Source organism: Theropithecus gelada, chromosome 12, assembly GCF_003255815.1.
Source record: "Theropithecus gelada isolate Dixy chromosome 12, Tgel_1.0, whole genome shotgun sequence".
Lineage (NCBI taxonomy): Eukaryota > Metazoa > Chordata > Mammalia > Primates > Cercopithecidae > Theropithecus > Theropithecus gelada.
Window position 1 is genome coordinate 48,330,521 of NC_037680.1, and position 19,760 is coordinate 48,350,280.

Sequence of the window (19,760 nt, forward strand, 5' to 3'; positions counted from 1 at the left end):
ATTCATCACTCAAAATACCTACTTCTGTATTATAATTTGGGTTGTTTTCTTCTAGTATTTTTTATTATATATTCATTTCTATTGTTTCTCTTTTATAAAATCGAGGTTACCATATCATGTTCTGTTCACTTTGCATTGTGAACATTTTTCTGTTTGTCATGATAACATGTTTAATAATTATGTAAGCCATTTCATGTATTTACTGTAATTTAATCATTCGCCTGTGACATTTGGGTTGCTTCTTTGCTGTGCTGCCATAACCTTATAAAGACTTGAAAATATTTAATGTTTCTGATATCCTAGAGAAAGTTCACATTTTATACATGTTCTCAAGTAACATATATATATGTCACATTGATTGAACCTTAAATCCGCTAAATACCAACTTTTAGTTCCTGTCTTCTGTGGACCAAATTTTTTATTATTAAATATTAAAATATTAAAACTCACTAATTTGGATGACGGGCATCAGAAGGCGGCCAATCTGAATTTTAGAAATAATTATCATAAGTAGGCTTAAGATAACTTTTCTTACTCATTACTTGTTCTTTTCTTTGTCTTTTTACCCATCACTACCAAAATGTCATATAATATACATATTATATTTGAAAGTTAATTTTTCAGAATTTCTATATATTTCCAAACATTTTCAAACACTAGAGATGTAGTAGTTGTGAATTTTTAGGTTAATGAGTCTGGACATACGTGACTATTTTTTTTTAACGATTACAGGCATAAAAAAAATACAGTGCTGGCTGGGCATGGTGACTTTGCCTGTAATCGCAGCACTTTGGGAGGCTGAGGCGGGCGGATCACCTGAGGTCAGGAGTTTGAAACCAGCCTGGCCAACATCGCGAAACCCCATCTCTACTAAAAATGCAAAAATTAGCTGGGCACTAATTTTTGGGTGGTGGGTGCCTGTAATCCCAGCTACTCGGGAGGCTGAGGCAAGAAAATCGCTTGAACCCGGGAGGTGGAGGAGGTTGCAGTAAGCCAAGATCATGCCATTGCACTCCCCCGCTTGGGCGACAGAGAATCTGTCTCAAAAAAAAAAAAGGAAACTAAGCAATGTTTGTGATCCCATCATTCAGCTTTTTCAAATCTTAACATTTGGCTGCATTTGCCTAGACCTCTTTTTTTTCTTTAAATTTTGTTATGAAAAATTTTAAACACAGAACAATTGAGAGAATAAAACAATACTCATGTATATTTAACACCTAGATTCAACAGTTAACATTTTGCCATATTTGCTTTAGTATGTGTGTATTTTTGCTGAATTATTTGACAGGAGGTATCTAAATATCACGACACTTTCCTATAGTGTATCTCCTAATATATGGACATTCATATGTATATACCCATAATACTGTTATCACACTTAAGAAAATTAATGGTAATTTTTTTCAATACTGTGCAATTTCTGATTTCCCTGGTTGCCATCAAAACACTTTAATAGCTTTTAAAAAAATTAGGCCAGGCATAGTGGCTCACACCTATAATTCCAGCACTTTGGGAGGCTGAAGTGGGAGGATGGCTTGAGCCCAGAAATTGGATACGAGCCTGGGCAACAAAGTAAGACCCCCATCTCTATAAAACTTTAAAAAATTAGTTGTTCATGGTGGTTTGCGCTTGTAGTCTCAGCTATGTGAAAGGCTGAGGCTGGAAGATCTTTTGAACCCAGGAGTTCAAGGTTGCAGGGAGCTGTGATTGTGCCACTGCACTCCAGCCTGGGTGACAAGGAGACCCTGTCTCAAAAAAAAATAAAAATAAAAAAAATTACTTAAACAAGGATCCAGTAAGGGATTATGTACTGCATTTGGTCATAATGTTTCTTAAATAATCTCTTTTAATGCAGAGCAGTCCCTTTCCGTCCACATGCAACTTTTCCCCTACGTGACATTAATTTATTTGGGAGAGTAAAGTCATTGCACAGAACTATTAGATAAATCTACATTCTGGATTTGTATATTTCCTTTTGATGTTAGTTTAACTTCCTCCTCTATCCTCTGTATTTCCGGCAAATTGGAAGGTAAAAAGCTTGATTAGATTTAAAATAAAAAGTTTTGGTGAGAAAACTTCATGGGTGATGCAGCATACAGTTGGTCCTTGAACAACACTGCTTTGAATTGTGTGGGTCCACTTACACGCGGATTTTTTTTTTCTATCAAATGCAGATAGAAAATACAGTGTTTGGGACACCAGACAGAACTACAGGACTTGAGTATCGTGGATTTTGGTACAGTCAGGGGTCCTGGAGCCAGTCTCTTGAGTATACTGAGGGATGACTGTACTTCATATTGCATTGAATCAGGAGGCACATAATGTTCTGTCCCACAATGAATGATGCTAAGTTAGATCATTTGGAAAGCAGGTGACTACCAGATCTCTACAGTGAAAATATACCTTTTCTTCTGTAAATTAGTAATCTGCTGGTGATACTTTGGCATGCAGGGAATGACCTGGACTGTGAGGACAGTGTTAGAAATTTTTCATCTACAATTTATCTTCCCCCCCCCACCCCCCGAGACAGAGTCTCTCTTGGTCGCCCAGGCTGGAGTGCAGTGGTGCAATCTCAGCTCAATGCAACCTCCTCCTCCCAGGCTCAAGCGATTCTCATGCTTCAGCCTCCAGAGTAGTTGGGATTATGGGGACCCACCACCATGGCTGGCTAATTTTTATATTTTAGTAGAGACGGGGTTTCACCATGTTGGTTAGGCTGGTCTTGAACTCCTGACCTCAAGTGGTCCGCCTGCCTCAGCCTCCCAAAGTGCTGGGATTACAGGTGTGAGCCACTGCGCCCAGCCCTGCAATTTATCTTTTCATTCTTCAATTGCTTAAGAATTGTTTGGCCCGGCGTGGTGGCTCAAGCCTGTAATCCCAGCACTTTGGGAGGCCGAGGTGGGCGGATCACGAGGTCAGGAGATGGAGACCATCCTGGCTAACACGGTGAAACTCCGTCTCTACTAAAAAATACAAAAAACTAGCTGGGCGAGGTGGCGGGCGCCTGTGGTCCCAGCTACTCGGGAGGCTGAGGCAGGAGAATAGCATGAACCCGGGAGGCAGAGCTTGCAGTGAGCTGACTCCAGCCTGGGTGACAGAGTGAGACTCCGTCTCAAAAAAAAAATAATAATAATTTTTTAATGAATAAAATTTTCTTCGTAAGATAAATTTTATCAGGAAAATGTCCAGTATTTCAGTACTCACAACAAATACAAATAAAAATAACAAAAGGATACCCATTCCATCTTAGATTGATAGAAATTAAAGTTGAGGGTACAGAGTATCCTTGAGTACAGCAGAGTGCTTTCAAGGATGTAGGGAACAAAGGAGTTTACAAACTATGGGTATATAAACTGCTTGTGGGTATATAAACTGTTACAGTATTTTTATAGGGCACTTTAGCTATATATATAATTTTTTTTTTTTTTTTTTGAGATAGTCTCTGTCGCCCAGGCTGGAGTGCAGCGGCATGATCTTGGCTCACCGCAATCTCTACCTCCTGGATTTAAGTGATTCTCCTGCCTCAGCCCCCCAAGTAGCTGGGTCTACAGGCATGCGCCACCACAGCCAGCCAATTTTTTTTTTTTTTTTTTTTTTTTTTAAAAAAGAGAGAGAAGGTCTCACTCTGTTGGCCAGGCTGGAGTGCAGTGGCAGGATCTCGGCTCACTGCAACCTCTGCCTCCTGGGGTCAAGCAATTCTTCTGCCTCAACCTCCCAAGTAGCTGGGATTACAGGTGTGTGCCATCATGCCCGGCTAATTTTTGTATTTTTAGTAGAGATGGGGTTTCACCATGTTGGCCAGGCTGGTATTGAACTCCTAACCTCAGGTAATCTGCCCACCTCGGCCTCCCAATGTGTTGGGATTACAGGCATGAGCCACTGTGCCTGGCCTAATTTTTGTATTTTTAGTAGAGACGGTTTCACCATGTCAGCCAGGCTGGGTGCGAACTCCTGACCTCAGGTGATCCGCCTGCCTTGGCCTCCCAAAGTGCTGGGATTACAGGCATGAGCCACTGCACCTGGCCACTTTAGCAATATTTATATAGCAATATTTATACAAATATTTTGGTACCCTCCCCCTAGTTTTTTACTGCCAGGAATTTCCCCTGTGTATACTTATAAAAGTACAGCAGGATGTATATAAAGATGTCATTGCAGTATTACTTTTTAATAGCAAAAAACAAACATGAGAACAACATAAATGTCATCTAGTAGTCAAAAAAAATGACTTCATCAAACTCAGGTTATTGTTATTATCAGAATGTTTCTTACAGCATCCTGTTTTCATTTGCTGTAACTTTTCTTATCTCAAAGTGTCTTTTTGTTTTTCCTTTACTCTTTGCATTGTGCATAAACATATGGAAAAATAAAAATAAATCACGTGCCTCTGTCATACCTCGCCTTCTAATTCTTAGAATAAGTAAGCACTCAAAGTAATATTTTAATTTTCATTGTTCATTAGTCTCTTGAGAATACAGTGTAAATAAATCACATAATGGAGAAGTGACACTTTGAGTAAGAAAAATGTTGGCTGTATCCTAGTTATACTGAAATTCATGAAATAGAAATACCTGTCACCTTCAATATCTTTAATATCTTTAATATCTCTATTTTTTGTCCCTTTAAACAGTTCGTTTTCCTGAAGATCTTGAAAATGACATTAGAACTTTCTTTCCTGAGTATACCCATCAACTCTTTGGGGATGAGTAAGTAACTTAGTAAAATGTTTGCCAAATTAGTATGGAAAAAAAATTTCATTCTTTTTCTTTGAGGAAAACAAGTTTTATTTTCTTTGCTCTTATTTTTTATGTGGTTTATCTTAAAATATATGTTATAACGGTGTTTTTTTTTACATTGAGACACCGGTCATTTTAATACCTACCATTTAGTGCTATAAATGCATTATTTAATTCTCACAACAGTATTAATAATGGTATTATTATTTGCTACTTTGTATATTGATGGATAATTGTTTATGAACATACAAATGGCTGGAGTGTAGACTTTAGGCAATCTGACTCCAGAGCCCATAATCATAACTACTACTTTTTTCTGCCTACCATTTTGCTAAATTACTTCTAGTAGCATGTATTCCCCTAAAGCTGTAATAGAAAGCTTAAGTTGTTGTTCTGTGATTAAATAAGCAGTTGAGAGAAGTTTGTTTATTTATTATTTATTTATTTATTTATTTTTGAGATAGGGTCTCACTCTGTCAAGCAGGCTGGAGTGCAGTAGTGTGATCAAAGCTCACTGAGCCTGAACCTCCTGGGCATAAGCAGTCCTCCCACCTGAGCCTCTGAGTAGCTGGGACTACAGGCACACACCACCATGCCTGGTTTTTTCTTTTTTTTTTTTTGTAGAGATTGGGTCTTCCTGTATTGCCCAGGCTGGTCTTGAACTCCTGGACTCAAGTGATCCTCCCACTTGCACCTCCCAAAAAGCTGGGACTACAGGTATGAACCACTGTACCTGCCCTGAAGTTTATTTTTTTAGAAGGAACTTTAAAGATATGTCCCAGGCCAGGTGCAGTGGCTCATGCCTGTAATCCCAACACTGTGGGAGGCCAAGGTGGGCAGATTGCCTGAGGTCAGGAGTTCCAGACCAGCCTGGCTAACATGGTGAAACCCCGTCTCTATTAAAAATACTAAAATTAGCCAGACGTGGTGGCACATGCCTGTAGTCCTGGCTACTCGGGAGGCTGAGGCAAGAGAAACACTTCAACCCGGGAGGCAGAGATTGCAGTGAGCCGAGATCGCGCCACTGCACTCCAGCCTGTGTGACAGAGCGAGACTGTATCAAAAAAACAAAAACAAAATAAAGATATGTCCCAGTATATTTAACGCTGCTCTTTAATTTCCTATACTTTGATTACATCATTGAAATAGTTACTTTTTTAAAAATTTTGAAAACATTTCACATTTGCAGAAAGTTGCAAGAATAGTACAGTGATCTCTGTATATTTTTTTACCTGGATTCACCAGTTGCCATTTAGCTACATTTGCTTTAATCATTGTCTCTTCTTCTTCTTCTTGTTGAACCATTTCAGAGTAGGTTGCAGGTATATCCTGATCCTTTACCCCTCATTTCTCTTCAGTATGTATTTCCTAAAAGTAAAGTTAATAATCATGGAAGAGTTGTAAAAGTTCAGGAAATTTAACGTTGATATAGAGTCTTGCATTGTTGCCCAGGCTGGAGTGCAGTGGTGCTATCTCAACTCACTGCAACCTCCACTTTCTGGGTTCAGATGATTCTCCTGCCTCAGCCTCCCAAGTAGCTGAGCTTACAGACGCCCGCCACCACATCCAGCTAACTTTTGTATTTTTAGTAGAGACAAGGTTTCACCATCTTGGTCAGGTTGGTCTCAATCTCCTGACCTCAAGTGATCACCCACCTTGGCCTCCCAAAGTGCTGGGATTACAGGCATGAGCTACCTACCATGCCTGACCCGATAAAGTACTATCTTCTAATATACAGTCCGTGTTTCAGATTTTGTCAGTTGATTTCTGGTAATTCTTTTATAGCAATTTTCTCCAATCCTGGATCCAATACAGAATCAACTGTATTTCGTTGTCATATTTCTTCGTTCTTCTTTAATCTGAAACAGATCCTCAGCATTTGTTTTTTCCTAACAGACATTTTTGTAGGGTATAGGCTAATTTTGTAGAACTGTTATATTGGATTAATTTGATTGGTTTATTTGTGATTAAACTCAGATAATGCATGTTTTTGCTGTGCCATTACAGAAATGGTATTGTGTCCTCAGTGTATCAAATCAGGAAGTCCGTGATATCACTTTGTCCCTTGTTGGTTAAGTTAACTTGGGTCACCTAGTTTAGAGGTGGCTGCCAGGTTTTTCCACTATAAAGTTAATGTTTTTTTCCTTTGTAATTTATAAGTAGTTTGTAGGGAGATACTGTGAGACTGAAAATATCCTGTTTTCCATCAAGCTTTCACCCAGAAGTTTTAGCATCCATTAATGATTCTTGCTTGAATCATTTACTATGATGATTGTAAAATGGTGATTTTGTAACTCTTCCATACTTTTTTCATTTATTAGTTGGGCGTGCTACTATAAGAAAGAGCTCTTCTTCTTCCCTTTATTTATTTATTTATTTTTTTTTTTTGAAACGGAGTCTCGCTCTGTCGCCCAGGCTGGAGTGCAGTGGCCCGATCTCAGCTCACTGCAAGCTCCGCCTCCCGGGTTCACGCCATTCTCCGGCCTCAGCCTCCCGAGTAGCTGAGACTACAGGCGCCCACCACCTCACCCGGGTAGTTTTTTGCATTTTTTTTTAGTAGAGACGGGGTTTCACCGTGTTAGCCAGGATGGTGTCGATCTCCTGACCTCGTGATCCACCCGTCTTGGCCTCCCAAAGTGCTTGGATTACAGGCTTGAGCCACCGCGCCCAGCCTATTTCTTTATTTATATCAAACTCAGAGATTTTGTTTTTGTTTTTGTTTCTTGAGACAGATCTTGCTCTGTCACCCAGGCTGAACTGCAGTGGTGCAATCACAGCTCACCGCAGCCTTGAACTCCCAGGCTCAAGCAGATCCTCCCACCTCAGCCTCCTAAGGAGCTGGGACCATAGGTGGGTACCACCATGCCCAACTAATTTTTAAAAATTTTTTGGCCGGGTGCAGTGGCTTACACCTGTAATCCCAAAACTTTGAGAGGCTGAGGCGGGAGGATTGCCAGAGCTCAGGAGTTGGCAACCAGCCTGGGCAACATGGTGAAACCATGCTCTACTAAAATACAAAAAATTAGCCAGGTGTGGTGGCGTGCGCCTGTAGTCCTGGCTACTCGGGAGGCTGAGGCAGGAGAATTGCCTGAACCTGGGAGGCAGAGGTTGCAGTGAACTGAGATTGCACCACTGCACACCAGCCTGGGCAACAGAGCGAGACTCCGTCTCAAAAAACAGAAAAAAAAATTTTTTTTTTAAAAAGAGATAGGGATCTCCCTATGTTGACCAGGCTGGTGTTGAACTCCTGGACTGAAGTGATCCTCCTGCCTTGGGTTCTCAAAGTGTTGGGATTACATGCGTGAACCACCGCACCTGGCTAAGGATTCTTTTAAAATTCAGTGGGTTATGTACAGTCTGTTTCTGCTACTAATTTTGATGCTCAAATTATCCCAGATTTGGCAAGTGGCCACCCTTTCAGACAGACACTTTTGAGTCTTTCTGATATGTCCTTATAATTTTGGTGATACTTTACTTTCTCGCACAATAAGATGCTTCCAGATTCATCTTGTACTTTCCATATTAGTTCTGTAGTCAATCAGTCTCCCATGGAACCCCTGGTTTGTTGTAGTAGGAAAGGGTTACTTAGACATAGTGGACATTTAAATATTTCCCTTCATGTCTTTTTCCCCCCATGCATTATTTTAACATCATTGACATATTTCTTTAATGTGTGGGAGTTTTGGGGTTTTTTGTGTGTTTGTTTTTTGAGATGAAGCCTTGCTCTGTTGCCCAGGCTGGAATGCAGTGGCACGATCTTCTTGGCTCATTGCATCCTCTGCCGCCTCCCAGTTCAAGCGATTCTCATGCCTCAGCCTCCCAAGTAGCTGGGACTACAGGCCTGTGCCACCACACCCAGCTAATTTTTTTTTTTTTTTTTGTAGTTTTAGTAGAGACAGGATTTTGGCATGTTGGCCAGGCTAGTCCCAAACTCTGGAGCTCAGACAGTCTGCCCACCTCAGCCTCCCAAAGTCCTAGGATTACAGGCATGAGCCACTGCACCCAGCTATATTTAATGTGTGGCTTTTTGTTGTTGTTGTTTGCTTGTTTTTTTTGAGATGGAGTCTCACTCTGTCGCCCAGGCTGGAATGCAGTGGTGCAATCTCAGCTCACTGTACCCTCCGCCTCCCAGGTTCAAGCGATTATCCTGCCTCAGCTTCTCGAGTAGATGGGACTACAGACATGTGCCATCACACCCAGCTAATTTTTGTATTTTCAGTAGAGACAGGGTTTCCCCCTGTTGGCCAGGCTGGTCTTGAACTCCTGACCTCAGGTGATTCACCTGCCTTGGCCTCCCAAAGTGCTGGGATTACAGGCATGAGCCACTGTGCCCAGCCTTAATGTGTGTTTTGTTTTGAGACGGAGTTTTGCTCTTGTTGCCCAGGCTGGAGTGCAGTGAATGGCGCAATCTCGGCTCACTGCAACCTGCACCTCCTGGGTTCAAGTGATGCTCCTGCCTCAGCCTCCTGAGTCACTAGGATTACAGGCGCCTGCCACCATGCCCAGCTAATTTTTGTTATTTTCAGTAGAGATGGGGTTTTGCCATGCTGGCCAGGCTGGTCTTGAACTCCTGACCTCAGGTGACCCACCTGCCTCGGCCTTCCAAAGTGCTGGGATTATAGGTGTGTGAGCCACTGCACCAGGCCCTTATTGTGTTTTTAAGTCAACAAATGTCTCTTCCTGCAACGAATTTCTTGTGAATTTTTCATTATTAATGTACAGATTAGGCATTTTATGTGCTTTCACATATTAATAATTATATCTTATAATACATAAATTAATGCCAAAATTTCAGCCTTTTATATTTTAAACAGGTTTTACTTTATTATAAAAATAATATTTTCTCTTTGGAGTTCTATCTTTAAAGAGACATTGTTTTATTCTCTACGTTTTACTACTTTAAAAAATGTGTATAGTAATATCTTAGTGGGTAAGATCTAGTTTTACAGATAGTGCTTCTTTTTAATTTTTTGAGACACAGTCTTGCTCTGTTGCCCAGGCTGGAGTGCAGTGGTGCAATCTCAGCTCACTGCAATCTCCACCTCCTGGGTTCAATCTATTCTCCTGCCTCAGCCTCTTGAGTAGCTAGCTGGGATTACAGGCAACCACCACCACACCGGCGTTTTTTTGGTGTGTGTGCGTGTGTGTGTGTTTTTAGTAGAGATGGGGTTTCACCGTGTTGGCAGGCAGGTCTTGAACTCCTGACCTCAAGTGATACCCCCCCGCCTCAGCCTCCCAAAGTGCATGACACTGCTCCTTTCAAACACTTTTCTTTCACAATTCACTTTCTTAAAAAATCAGAATACAGCTTTATTGTGATATATACTGTGTAATTCATTTATTTAAAGTGTACAAATCAGTGGTTTTTAATGTATTCAGAGTTGTGCAAACACAGTCAATTTTGGAACATTGTCATTACTTCCATCAGAAACCCTAGAATTCATTAATAATCATTTTCCTTTACCCTGACCCCTAGTCTTAGGCAGTCACTAATCTACTTTCTGTCTCTATAGATTTACCTATTCTGGATAATTTAGAGTTTACTTTTTAGAAGACTTTTAAGCTGGAAAAAGGAATATTAAGCATAAATGTGATGGCAGGGAGCAGGGGTGGAAAAATTAGCAGCAGTTCCATATCTGCCTGTTGAGTTCATAGAGCAGTTTACTTGTGGTCAGGTAGGTGCTATCGCTGCAGCTCTGCATTTTGGTGATTCAGTAAGCAGTAAGTTGGAGGGACTGGTCCAAGGCTTGGTAGCTGCTTGCCTAGCCAGCTCCTAGTTTAACACTACTTCTCTCATTTGAAATGCCTTCTAATACTGGTAATAGTAGCAGCAGCAGCAACAGTAGCAATAGTATTAAATGTCTGACATTTATTGAGTACTTATACAATGTGCCAGTTTTATAAGTAGTTTACATGTATTAACTTACTCATTTAACTCAAACAACATTCCTGACTTAGGCAACATTCCTGAGTTATTCTATTTTAGATGAAAACTGAAGCACATTTTATTGTAGATGATTTAAAAAATATATATATAGTTTAAAATCTTGAAACTGCCCATGAAGTTAAACTTGTTTATATGTAGGGTTAATACTTTTTAATGACTGCAGAAATTCATTCTCATTATTGCTATTTTTTCCATTTCAGTGAAACTGCTTTTGGTTACAAGGGTCTGAAGATCCTGTTATACTATATTGCTGGTAGCCTGTCAACAATGTTCCGTGTTGAATATGCATCTAAAGTTGATGAGAACTTTGACTGTGTAGAGGTAAGAACAGAAATGCTTTTTTAACTGTTTTCCAATTGAATTTATTTTAAAATAGGTTTTAGGCCAGGTGCGGTGGCTCACACCTGTAACCCTAGCACTTTTGGGGACTCAGGGGGGCAGATCTTTTGATCTCAGGAGTTCAGGACCAGCCTGGCCAACATAATGAGACCCCATTTCTCAAAAAAACCACAAAAATTAGTGGGGCGTGGTGGCATGTGTCTATAATCCCAGCTACTCAGGAGGCTGAGGTTGGAGGATGGCTTGAGCCCAGGAGGCAGAGGCTACAGTTGGCTGAGATCATGCCACTGCACTACCGCCTGGATGACAGAGCTAGACCCTGTCTCAAAAACAAAACAAACAAACAAACAAATAGGTTCTAAAAATTAAAGGTTTGGGCTGGGCGCAGTGGCTTGTTCCTGTAATCCCAATGCTTTTGGAGGCTGAAGTGGGAGGATCTCCAGCCCAGGAGTTGGAAACCAGCCTGGACAACCCAGTGAGACCCTCAGCTACTTGGGAGGCTAAGGTGGGAGGATTACTTGGGCCCAGGAGCTTGAGGCTGCCAGTGAGCCATGATGACACCACTGCACTCCAGCTTGGGCAACAGAACAATACCCCATCTCTAAAAAAAAAAAATTAAAGTTTGAGGGAGGAGAGAATCTGTTACATGGTAGTCTTAAAATGACATTCTCAGGCTAGGTGCAGTGGCTTACACCTATAATCCCAGCACTTTGAGAGGCCAAGGTGGGCGGATCACCTGAGGTCAGGAGTTCGAGACCAGTCTGGCCAACATGGTGAAACCCCGTCTCTACTAAAAATACAAAAGTTAGTTGGGCTTGGTGGTACGCACTTGTAATCCCAGCTACTTGGGAGGCTAAGGCACTACAATTGCTTGAATCCAGGAGGCAGAGGTTGCAGTGAGTTGAGAATACACCACTGCACTGCAGCCTGGGTGACAGAGTGAAACTGTGTCTCAAAAAAAAACTAATTAAATAAAATCATATACTCAGTCTATAGTTATGGAGGCATTTGCCGCCCTGTCATTACAGTTAACCCTGTGATCATGATCGTGTTCTGTTTCCTGCATAAAAATTTTTCCCCATAAAAATTTTTGCCTTTGTGATCAGAGTTTTACTTTTTTTGCCAACTTTTGTTTTTTATTGTGTTTATTTCCTATAAGTCAAAGAAGATGGAGGGAAATAGCTAAATTTTCCACTTTTACTTAGTGTAGAATCTATTGAAGTTTCTCTTGCTGCATTTCTAATCCCACACATTTTGCTAATATATTCCTTTATGAATGGAATACATGGATGCTCAAGCTGATCACATTATAAAACTATTTAAAGTGAGTGGATCTAAAGGGGATAAAGGTAAAGAGAGAGAGGAGGCCGGGCACGGTGGCTCACGCCTGTAATCCTATCACTTTGGGAGGCTGAGGTGGGCAGATCACCTGAGGTCAGGAGTTTGAGACCAACCTGGCCAACATGGCGAAACCCCGTCTCTACTAAAAATACAAAAATTAGCTGGGTGCAGTGGTGCATGCCGTAATCCCAGCTACTCCGGAGGCTAAGGTGGGAGAATTGCTTGAACCCAGGAGGTAGAGGATGCAGTGAGCTGACATTGCACCACTGCACTCCAGCCTGGTCAACGGAGTGAGACTCTGTCTCAAAAAAAAAAAAAGAAAGAAAGTGCCGCTTCTACTGAGGAGACTGAGGCAGGAGGATCCTTTGCGGCCAGTAAGTTGAGGCTACAGTAAGGTAAGTATGATCATGCCACTGCACTCCAACCTGGGTGACGGTGAGACCCTATCTCTTACAAAAAAAAAAAAAAAATGGCCAGGCCTGGTGGCACATCTGTAATCCCAGCACTTTGGGAGGCCAAGGCAGGTAGATCACGTGAGCTCAGGAGTTCAAGCCAGCCCAGGCAATATGGTGAAACTCCATCTCTACCAAAACACATACACACATAGATTTGCTGGGTGTGGTGGTATGTGCCTGTAGTTCTGGCTACTCTGGAGCCTGAGCTGGGAAGTTGGCTTAAGCACAGGAGGTGAAGTTTGTAGTGAGCTAAGATTGTACCACTGCACTCCAGCCTGAGTGACAGATGCAGACCCTGTCTCAAAAAAAAAAACAAAAAAAAACAAAAAAAGAAGTGCCTCTGGTTGGTGAGGGCTTAGAACAAAATGAGGAACATGTGTTTGGCAACTGGAGAAAAGGATATCCTTGTTCTATAGTGGCAGAAAGCCTAGCTGAGTTATGTCCTGCAATTATATGGAAAGGAGGACTTACTGTAAGCAGTGAACTTGGATGTTTAGCTGAGGAGGTTTTTATGCACAGTATTGGAGGTGTGGCCTGATTTCTGGCTGCTTAAAGTAAAGTGAGGAAAGAGATAAATTGAGGGAAGAACTATTAAACAAAAAGGATACAGGAGTTGATGATTTGGGAAATTCTTAGCCTATCCAGATTTCAGAAGACACTAGTTAGCATATTCATTGTCAGGAAAGTGGGAAGTGTGTTCTGGAGAGAAAGCCGTGAGTGTGACAGGATAACCTTTTGCTAGTGCTGAAGGGATTAGGCATGTGACTCATGGGTCTCCTCAGTTGTCTCAGCAAAAAGCTGGGAATATAGATCTGGGGAACATCTGTGGAGGACCCTCTTGTCTAATGGTATGAACCCTCATGATGTACACAGGTGACTCAAGGGTTTTGAGAATTAAAACTTTATAGTGCAGCTTGGACTGACAGGACAAAAATGAAGGAAGGCTGTATGAACTCTCCAAATTCCACAGATAGGAAACAGGCTGATAAAACTGCTCAGTTGCAAGCATGTGCTACCTTTAAAGAAAACGGAAGAATGACTCTGAGGGCAAAGCTTTGGGTCCAGAGGGTGGAGCTGCAGGGCACAGTTATTTTTTTTATTTTTTTTATTTTTTGAGACGGAGTCTCGCTCTGTCGCCCAGGCTGGAGTGCAGTGGCCGGATCTCAGCTCACTGCAAGCTCCGCCTCCCGGGTTTACGCCATTCTCCTGCCTCAGCCTCCCGAGTAGCTGGGACTACAGGCGCCCGCCACCTTGCCCGGCTAGTTTTTTGTATTTTTTAGTAGAGATGGGGTTTCACCGTGTTAGCCAGGATGGTCTCGATCTCCTGACCTCGTGATCCACCCGTCTTGGCCTCCCAAAGTGCTGGGATTACAGGCTTGAGCAACCGCGCCCGGCCAGCACAGTTATTCTTAGGCCTTGAAACCTAATGGAATTTGACATGCTGAATTTTGAAATTGCTTGGTAGCAGTGGCTCCTTTTTTCCTTCCATTTTCTCTTCTGGAATGAGAGATTCTATAACTGTTGTCCTATGCCTATCCTACTATTGTCTTTTGGAAGTGATACTGTTTTCTAATTTCACAGGTTCATAGGTGGAGAGGAATTTTGCCCTACGATATATCATAGCCAGAGTCTTACCTATAGCTGATTTAGATGATGAGATGTGTGACTTTTGAACTGATTATATCTAGATGAGATTTTGGACTTGAGTTGATATTATAATGGTTGAGACTTTTAGGAATGTCTGGATAGAATGAATGTATTTTGCATCTGGGATGGACATGAATCTTTGAGGGCCTTAAGAAAATTTTATTTTAGACTTGTTCTGTTTCAGAGCATTCCTTAAGGGCATTGAAACTTCATCAAGCGTTACTTCACAGAGGTGATTTTTTTAAAGATTAAATCCCATTTTGTCACTAAATCATATGTATAAAATTGAAAGTTAATTCTTATAGCAAAATCTCTTTCCTTTGCACTTATAAATCCAGCAAGTTTTAGTAAATTATATCTGATATACTGTTGGTAATACTGTGTTAGACACAAGTATGGAAAACGAAATATATTACTTCATACTGTATGTCATAACTTTCTTCTGCAGAAGTAGCAGTTCCTAATGAATTAACAATGAAACCAACTTTTTCAGGGCTTTAAACTGACTTTAACTGCTGACTTTACCTCTTTTGCCACCCCATACCCCATCTATATTTTTGGTTAAAACCTCCTCTCATTACTGGAACTGACTGACTTGGCCCTTTTTTATTATTTACATTTTGAGGGATTTGTTATATTGTAAAGGTTTTGCCCAAAGTCATACAACTAGTAAATAATCAGTATTGGACTAGGAGATGATTATTCAGTGTTAGTATGCATAATATATAATAATACCTTGATTAAAAGATGTTAGGAATATTTTTGACCTGTTCTAAGAGGATCCAGGCTCTTGTGCTTACTGCTTTTTCTTTCTCTCTCTCCCTTTTTTTTTTTTTTTTAATTTTAAGTTCTGGGATACATGTGCAGAACATGCAGGTTTGTTACATAGGTATCTTTCTCCTTTTTACCGTGTGTTTTTTTTCCCCTCATTAAAAAAATTTTTTGTTTTAATTTTTGATTTTTTGTAGGGGTGGGGTCTTGCTATACTGCCCAGACTGGCCTCAAACTCCCGGCCTCAAGCAGTCTTTCCACCTTGGCCTTACAAAATGCTTGGGATTACAGGCTTAAGCCGCCGTACCCAGCCTTCTCCTGTGTTTTATGCCATGCACTGCCAGTTTACTGCTATCATTGTAAGGGGCTTCACACTAGCAGACCCCTTATGGTTAAAAGTACCATGTTGGTGAGCTTGATGGAATCTGATTACTTCATATTATATGTCATAACTTTCTTCTGCAGAAGTAGCAGTTCCTAAAATATTAACAATGCAACCAACTTTTTCAGGACTTTAACTTCTGACTTTACCTCTTTTGCCAACCCTATGCCCCATCTATAACACAAATTATGCATAGCATGAAAAAGATCTGAAGTAGTTTCATATTCATTCAACTTTAGTACTAGAAATATTTTGAGTAGTACTTGTTTTTTGTGTGTGTGTTTTTCCCCACTTCCCAGCCATGTTTGAGGTGGACTGAGCTTGCCAGATAAATAGTATGTCACTACATTTAATATTTGTTTTAATATAGTTTGTGTCCCAGGACAACTTTTGAAATTGTGCAGATACAGAAGTGATTCTGAGTAATACTGTAGTGGTTTGATGTTTGAAAAGATTTAATCTTAGATGAACTAGCATTTAACACATTTATTAAAATAGAGTTTTTTCATAATCAAATATATAGATTGCTAAATTCTCCAGACCCAAGCCCAGCTAGATATTCTTATTAAAAATGCAGGTGATATTTTTCCTTGTGTGTAAATCCACTGTTGGAGGGTTTTTGTTTTTTACAGTTGCAGCTGATAGCACTGAATTGATTTCTTCCAAAGGAACTATTGACTTAGTTATAGATAAATCTTTTAAATACTTCATGCAGTGAAAATAGCTGTGTATTTGCATTGACATCTAATTGTTCCATTCTTGAAAATTAGGTTTTTCCATTTAGAAATACTGTGTTAGGAGTAAGGAATCAATATTTTATAATGTCTTTTTGTAGAGTTACTTATTTGCTTTGTGGTCAAAGATCACTTATATTGAGTATTCAAACAAAGACTTTTTTCCCCTTATTAAAAACGATTGGGTAGGGGATACGTGGGTCATGGGCTTGCGTCTTCTATCTCAGTTTGCAGTGAGTGTTCATTCCATAGTGCCTTCTGTTCTTGATGCCAGCGATACAGTGGCAGACAAAGTCATGGAGCTTACGTTCTAGCCAAGAGGAACAGTCAGTAAACAAAATAGTAAATACACAAATTCAGGTAGTATTATGAAGATACATTTTGCTCATTTCTGAATAATGAAGGAGGAACCAGCCATGTTATAAGCTGAGGGTAAAACTTACTAAGCAAAGGGACTAGCAGGTACAAAGGCTCTAAAAAATATAGCATTTTTGTAGTGCAGAAAGATTAACAGGGTTAAATCATGGTGATGGAGAGAGGGGTAGGAGATGGTTTAAGGGGATGCAAAGCTAGATCTGTAGGATCTTCTGTTCTGTGATAGGTGTTTGCAAGAAATAAGAGTAGCTGGTGTTCTTCAGAGGCATTCTTAAGTAGGTGGAGGTCATAAACGATTTATATTTTTAAAATATGATTCTAGCTGCCGTGCAGAGAACACACTGGGGCAAAAGTGAAAGAAGAGAGACTGGAATATTGCAGTGTTAGAGGTGACACTGGACTTAGTTGTCAGAGTAAGGAACATTTTGGAGGTTTGCTGTTGAATTAGATGTGACAGATGAGGAAAAGAAACAAGGAGAACCCCATTGCCCAAGCAACGGGGGTTCAATTATGGTACTGTTAACTGAGAAAACGATAGAAGAAATAGGTTTAAGTGGAAAATATCAAAAATTTTATTTTGGATGTTAGGTTTGAGACTATATATTAGGGCTTTGCAGATCATACTACATAGGTGGTCAGCAGCCATAACATCTGCTTAGAAGTTATGTATTAGGATTATGTCATTACATTACTTTTTAATCATCCATTCTTTTTCTTTTCTTTTTTTTTTTTTTTTGAGGCGGGGTCTCGCTCTGTCGCCCAGGCTGGAGTGCAGTGGCCGGATCTCAGCTCACTGCAAGCTCCGCCTCCTGGGTTCACGCCATTCTCCTGCCTCAGTCTCCCGAGTAGCTGGGACTACAGGCGCCCGCCACCTCGCCCGGCTAGTTTTTTGTATTTTTAGTAGAGACGGGGTTTCACCGTGTCAGCCAGGATGGTCTCGATCTCCTGACCTCGTGATCCGCCCGTCTCGGCCTCCCAAAGTGCTGGGATTACAGGCTTGAGCCACCGCGCCCAGCCGATTCTTTTTCTTTTCCAAGCTGAATGCTCTAGTTGCACCTAAAATTCTTTAGTCACAATTAAGATGCCTATAAAATTTCTACTAGCCATCATCTTTAAAGGAAACAGTTCTGAATTTTACAATACAATAAACTTGATTATTCAGACACTGATGATTTTTTCGTCTGGTTGTCCTTGACCTTTGCTTTTATTAACACCTCCTGTTCTGTGCTTGTAATGCCAGCTACTCTGTAGGCTTACTCAGGAGGATCATTTGAGGCCAGGAATTTGAGACCAGCCTTGGTAACATAATAAGACCCTGCCTCTTAAAAAAAAAAAAAAAAGGGGGGGCTGAGCATGGTGGCGCAAGCTTGTAATCCCAGCGCTTTGGGAGGCCAAGGTTGGCGGATCACTTGAGGTCAGGAGTTTGACAACATGGTGAAACCCTGTCTCTACTAAAAATGCAAAAATTAGCCAGGTGTTGTGGTACATGCTTGTGATCCTAGCTACTCGGGAGGCTGAGGCAGGAGAATCACTTGAACTCGGGAGGTGGAGGTTGCAGTGAGCCGAGATCATGCCACTGTACTCCAGCTTGGGCAACAGAGCAACACTCCGTCTCAAAAAAAAAAAAAAAGCTGGGCATGATGGCATGCTCCTGTAGTGCTAGCTACTTGGAAGGCTGAGGCAGAAGGATCTCTTGAGCCCAGGAGGTCAAGGCTGCGGTAAGCTATGGTTACACTACTGCATTCCAGCCGAGGTGACAGAGCAAGACTCTTGTCTTAAAAACAAAAACCTCCTGCCTTCTCTTGGGTGTAATTTCATTGCCTTTTAGTGAAGTGGTACGTAACTAAGATTGTTGTCTTCCTAATTGCTAGCATTTCTGGGAACGGTTTGATACAGGAAGTTGAAATAGGTGGATAAAGTTTGTATTAACTGTGAATTTCAGTTATTTTATCCTGGTGTCCCACTAATTGGATTGAATTTGAGAGTAGATAAGAGCAGATTTAAAAAATTTTATGGAGTGTTTAACCTCTTTCTAGGAAAATCCTACATACTTAGAGAAATTTCATCTTGAGGAAATGAAAATATCTTTGGTAGACTAGTAAAATTTCAATTGTGACAGTGTTCTTGATAAGTAATACTTTTTATGAAATATTATAAAGAGCTTTAAAAGTATATATTGACAAGTTTATCTTGTTTAGTTCAAGTAGCAAAATACTAATGCAGTGTAAATAAACATAATATGACCTTTGTTTTTCCATTAGTGAAAAAGTTCACACTTTTAATTTCTCAACAATACATTCTGTAGTTAAAGCTTAAATATTATCAGAGAACGTGAGATTGAGAAAATTAAGTAGATATAGAATCTCTTTTGCTTGTTTTTATAGCATATTTTAGGTAGTCTTAGAATATAGTTAAGTCTATGTACCACTTTAGCCAAGTAAAGAACAGCATGTTACCACCTACTTAACGTGTCTTTAATTGCAATCTCAAAAATAACTAGACAAATTTAGACAAATGGTGTTGCTTAAGATAAGACATTGGAAAGGTTATTGGGTTTTCAAATGTGTATAAATACAAATATAAACATTTATTTTAAAAAATAGATTACTAATTATCAGGCATATCGCTTTATTCAATAATGAGGAAATGCAACAATTGCTCCATATGAACATGTTCATGTGTAACAAAGTACAGAACATTGGAACTTGAAATGACCGTAGTTAAAGAGTATACGATCTAAAAATATCCCAGCACTTTGGGAGGCCGAGACGGGCGGATCACGAGGTCAGGAGATCGAAACCATCCTGGCTAACACGGTGAAACCCCGTCTCTACTAAAAAATACAAAAAACTAGCCGGGTGCGGTGGCGGGCGCCTGTAGTCCCAGCTACTCGGGAGGCTGAGGCAGGAGAATGGCGTGAACCCGGGAGGCGAAGCTTGCAGTGAGCCGAGATCCGGCCATTGCACTCCAGCCTGGGCGGCAGAGTGAGACTCCGTCTCAAAAAAAAAAAAAAAAAAAAAAAAAAAAAAAAAA

At 40.6% G+C, this 19,760-nt stretch overlaps 1 protein-coding gene across 1 annotated transcript in view; it reads left to right on the forward strand.

Moving 5' to 3' along the window:
* Positions 1-19,760, forward strand: part of HAT1 (histone acetyltransferase 1) — a 71,830-nt gene that overhangs the window by 22,753 nt on the left and 29,317 nt on the right. Inside the window, exons 3-4 of the mRNA XM_025404092.1 lie at positions 4,631-4,706; positions 10,884-11,004. Coding sequence (XP_025259877.1) covers positions 4,631-4,706; positions 10,884-11,004 — 197 coding nt within the window. The remainder of the gene's footprint in view (positions 1-4,630; positions 4,707-10,883; positions 11,005-19,760) is intronic.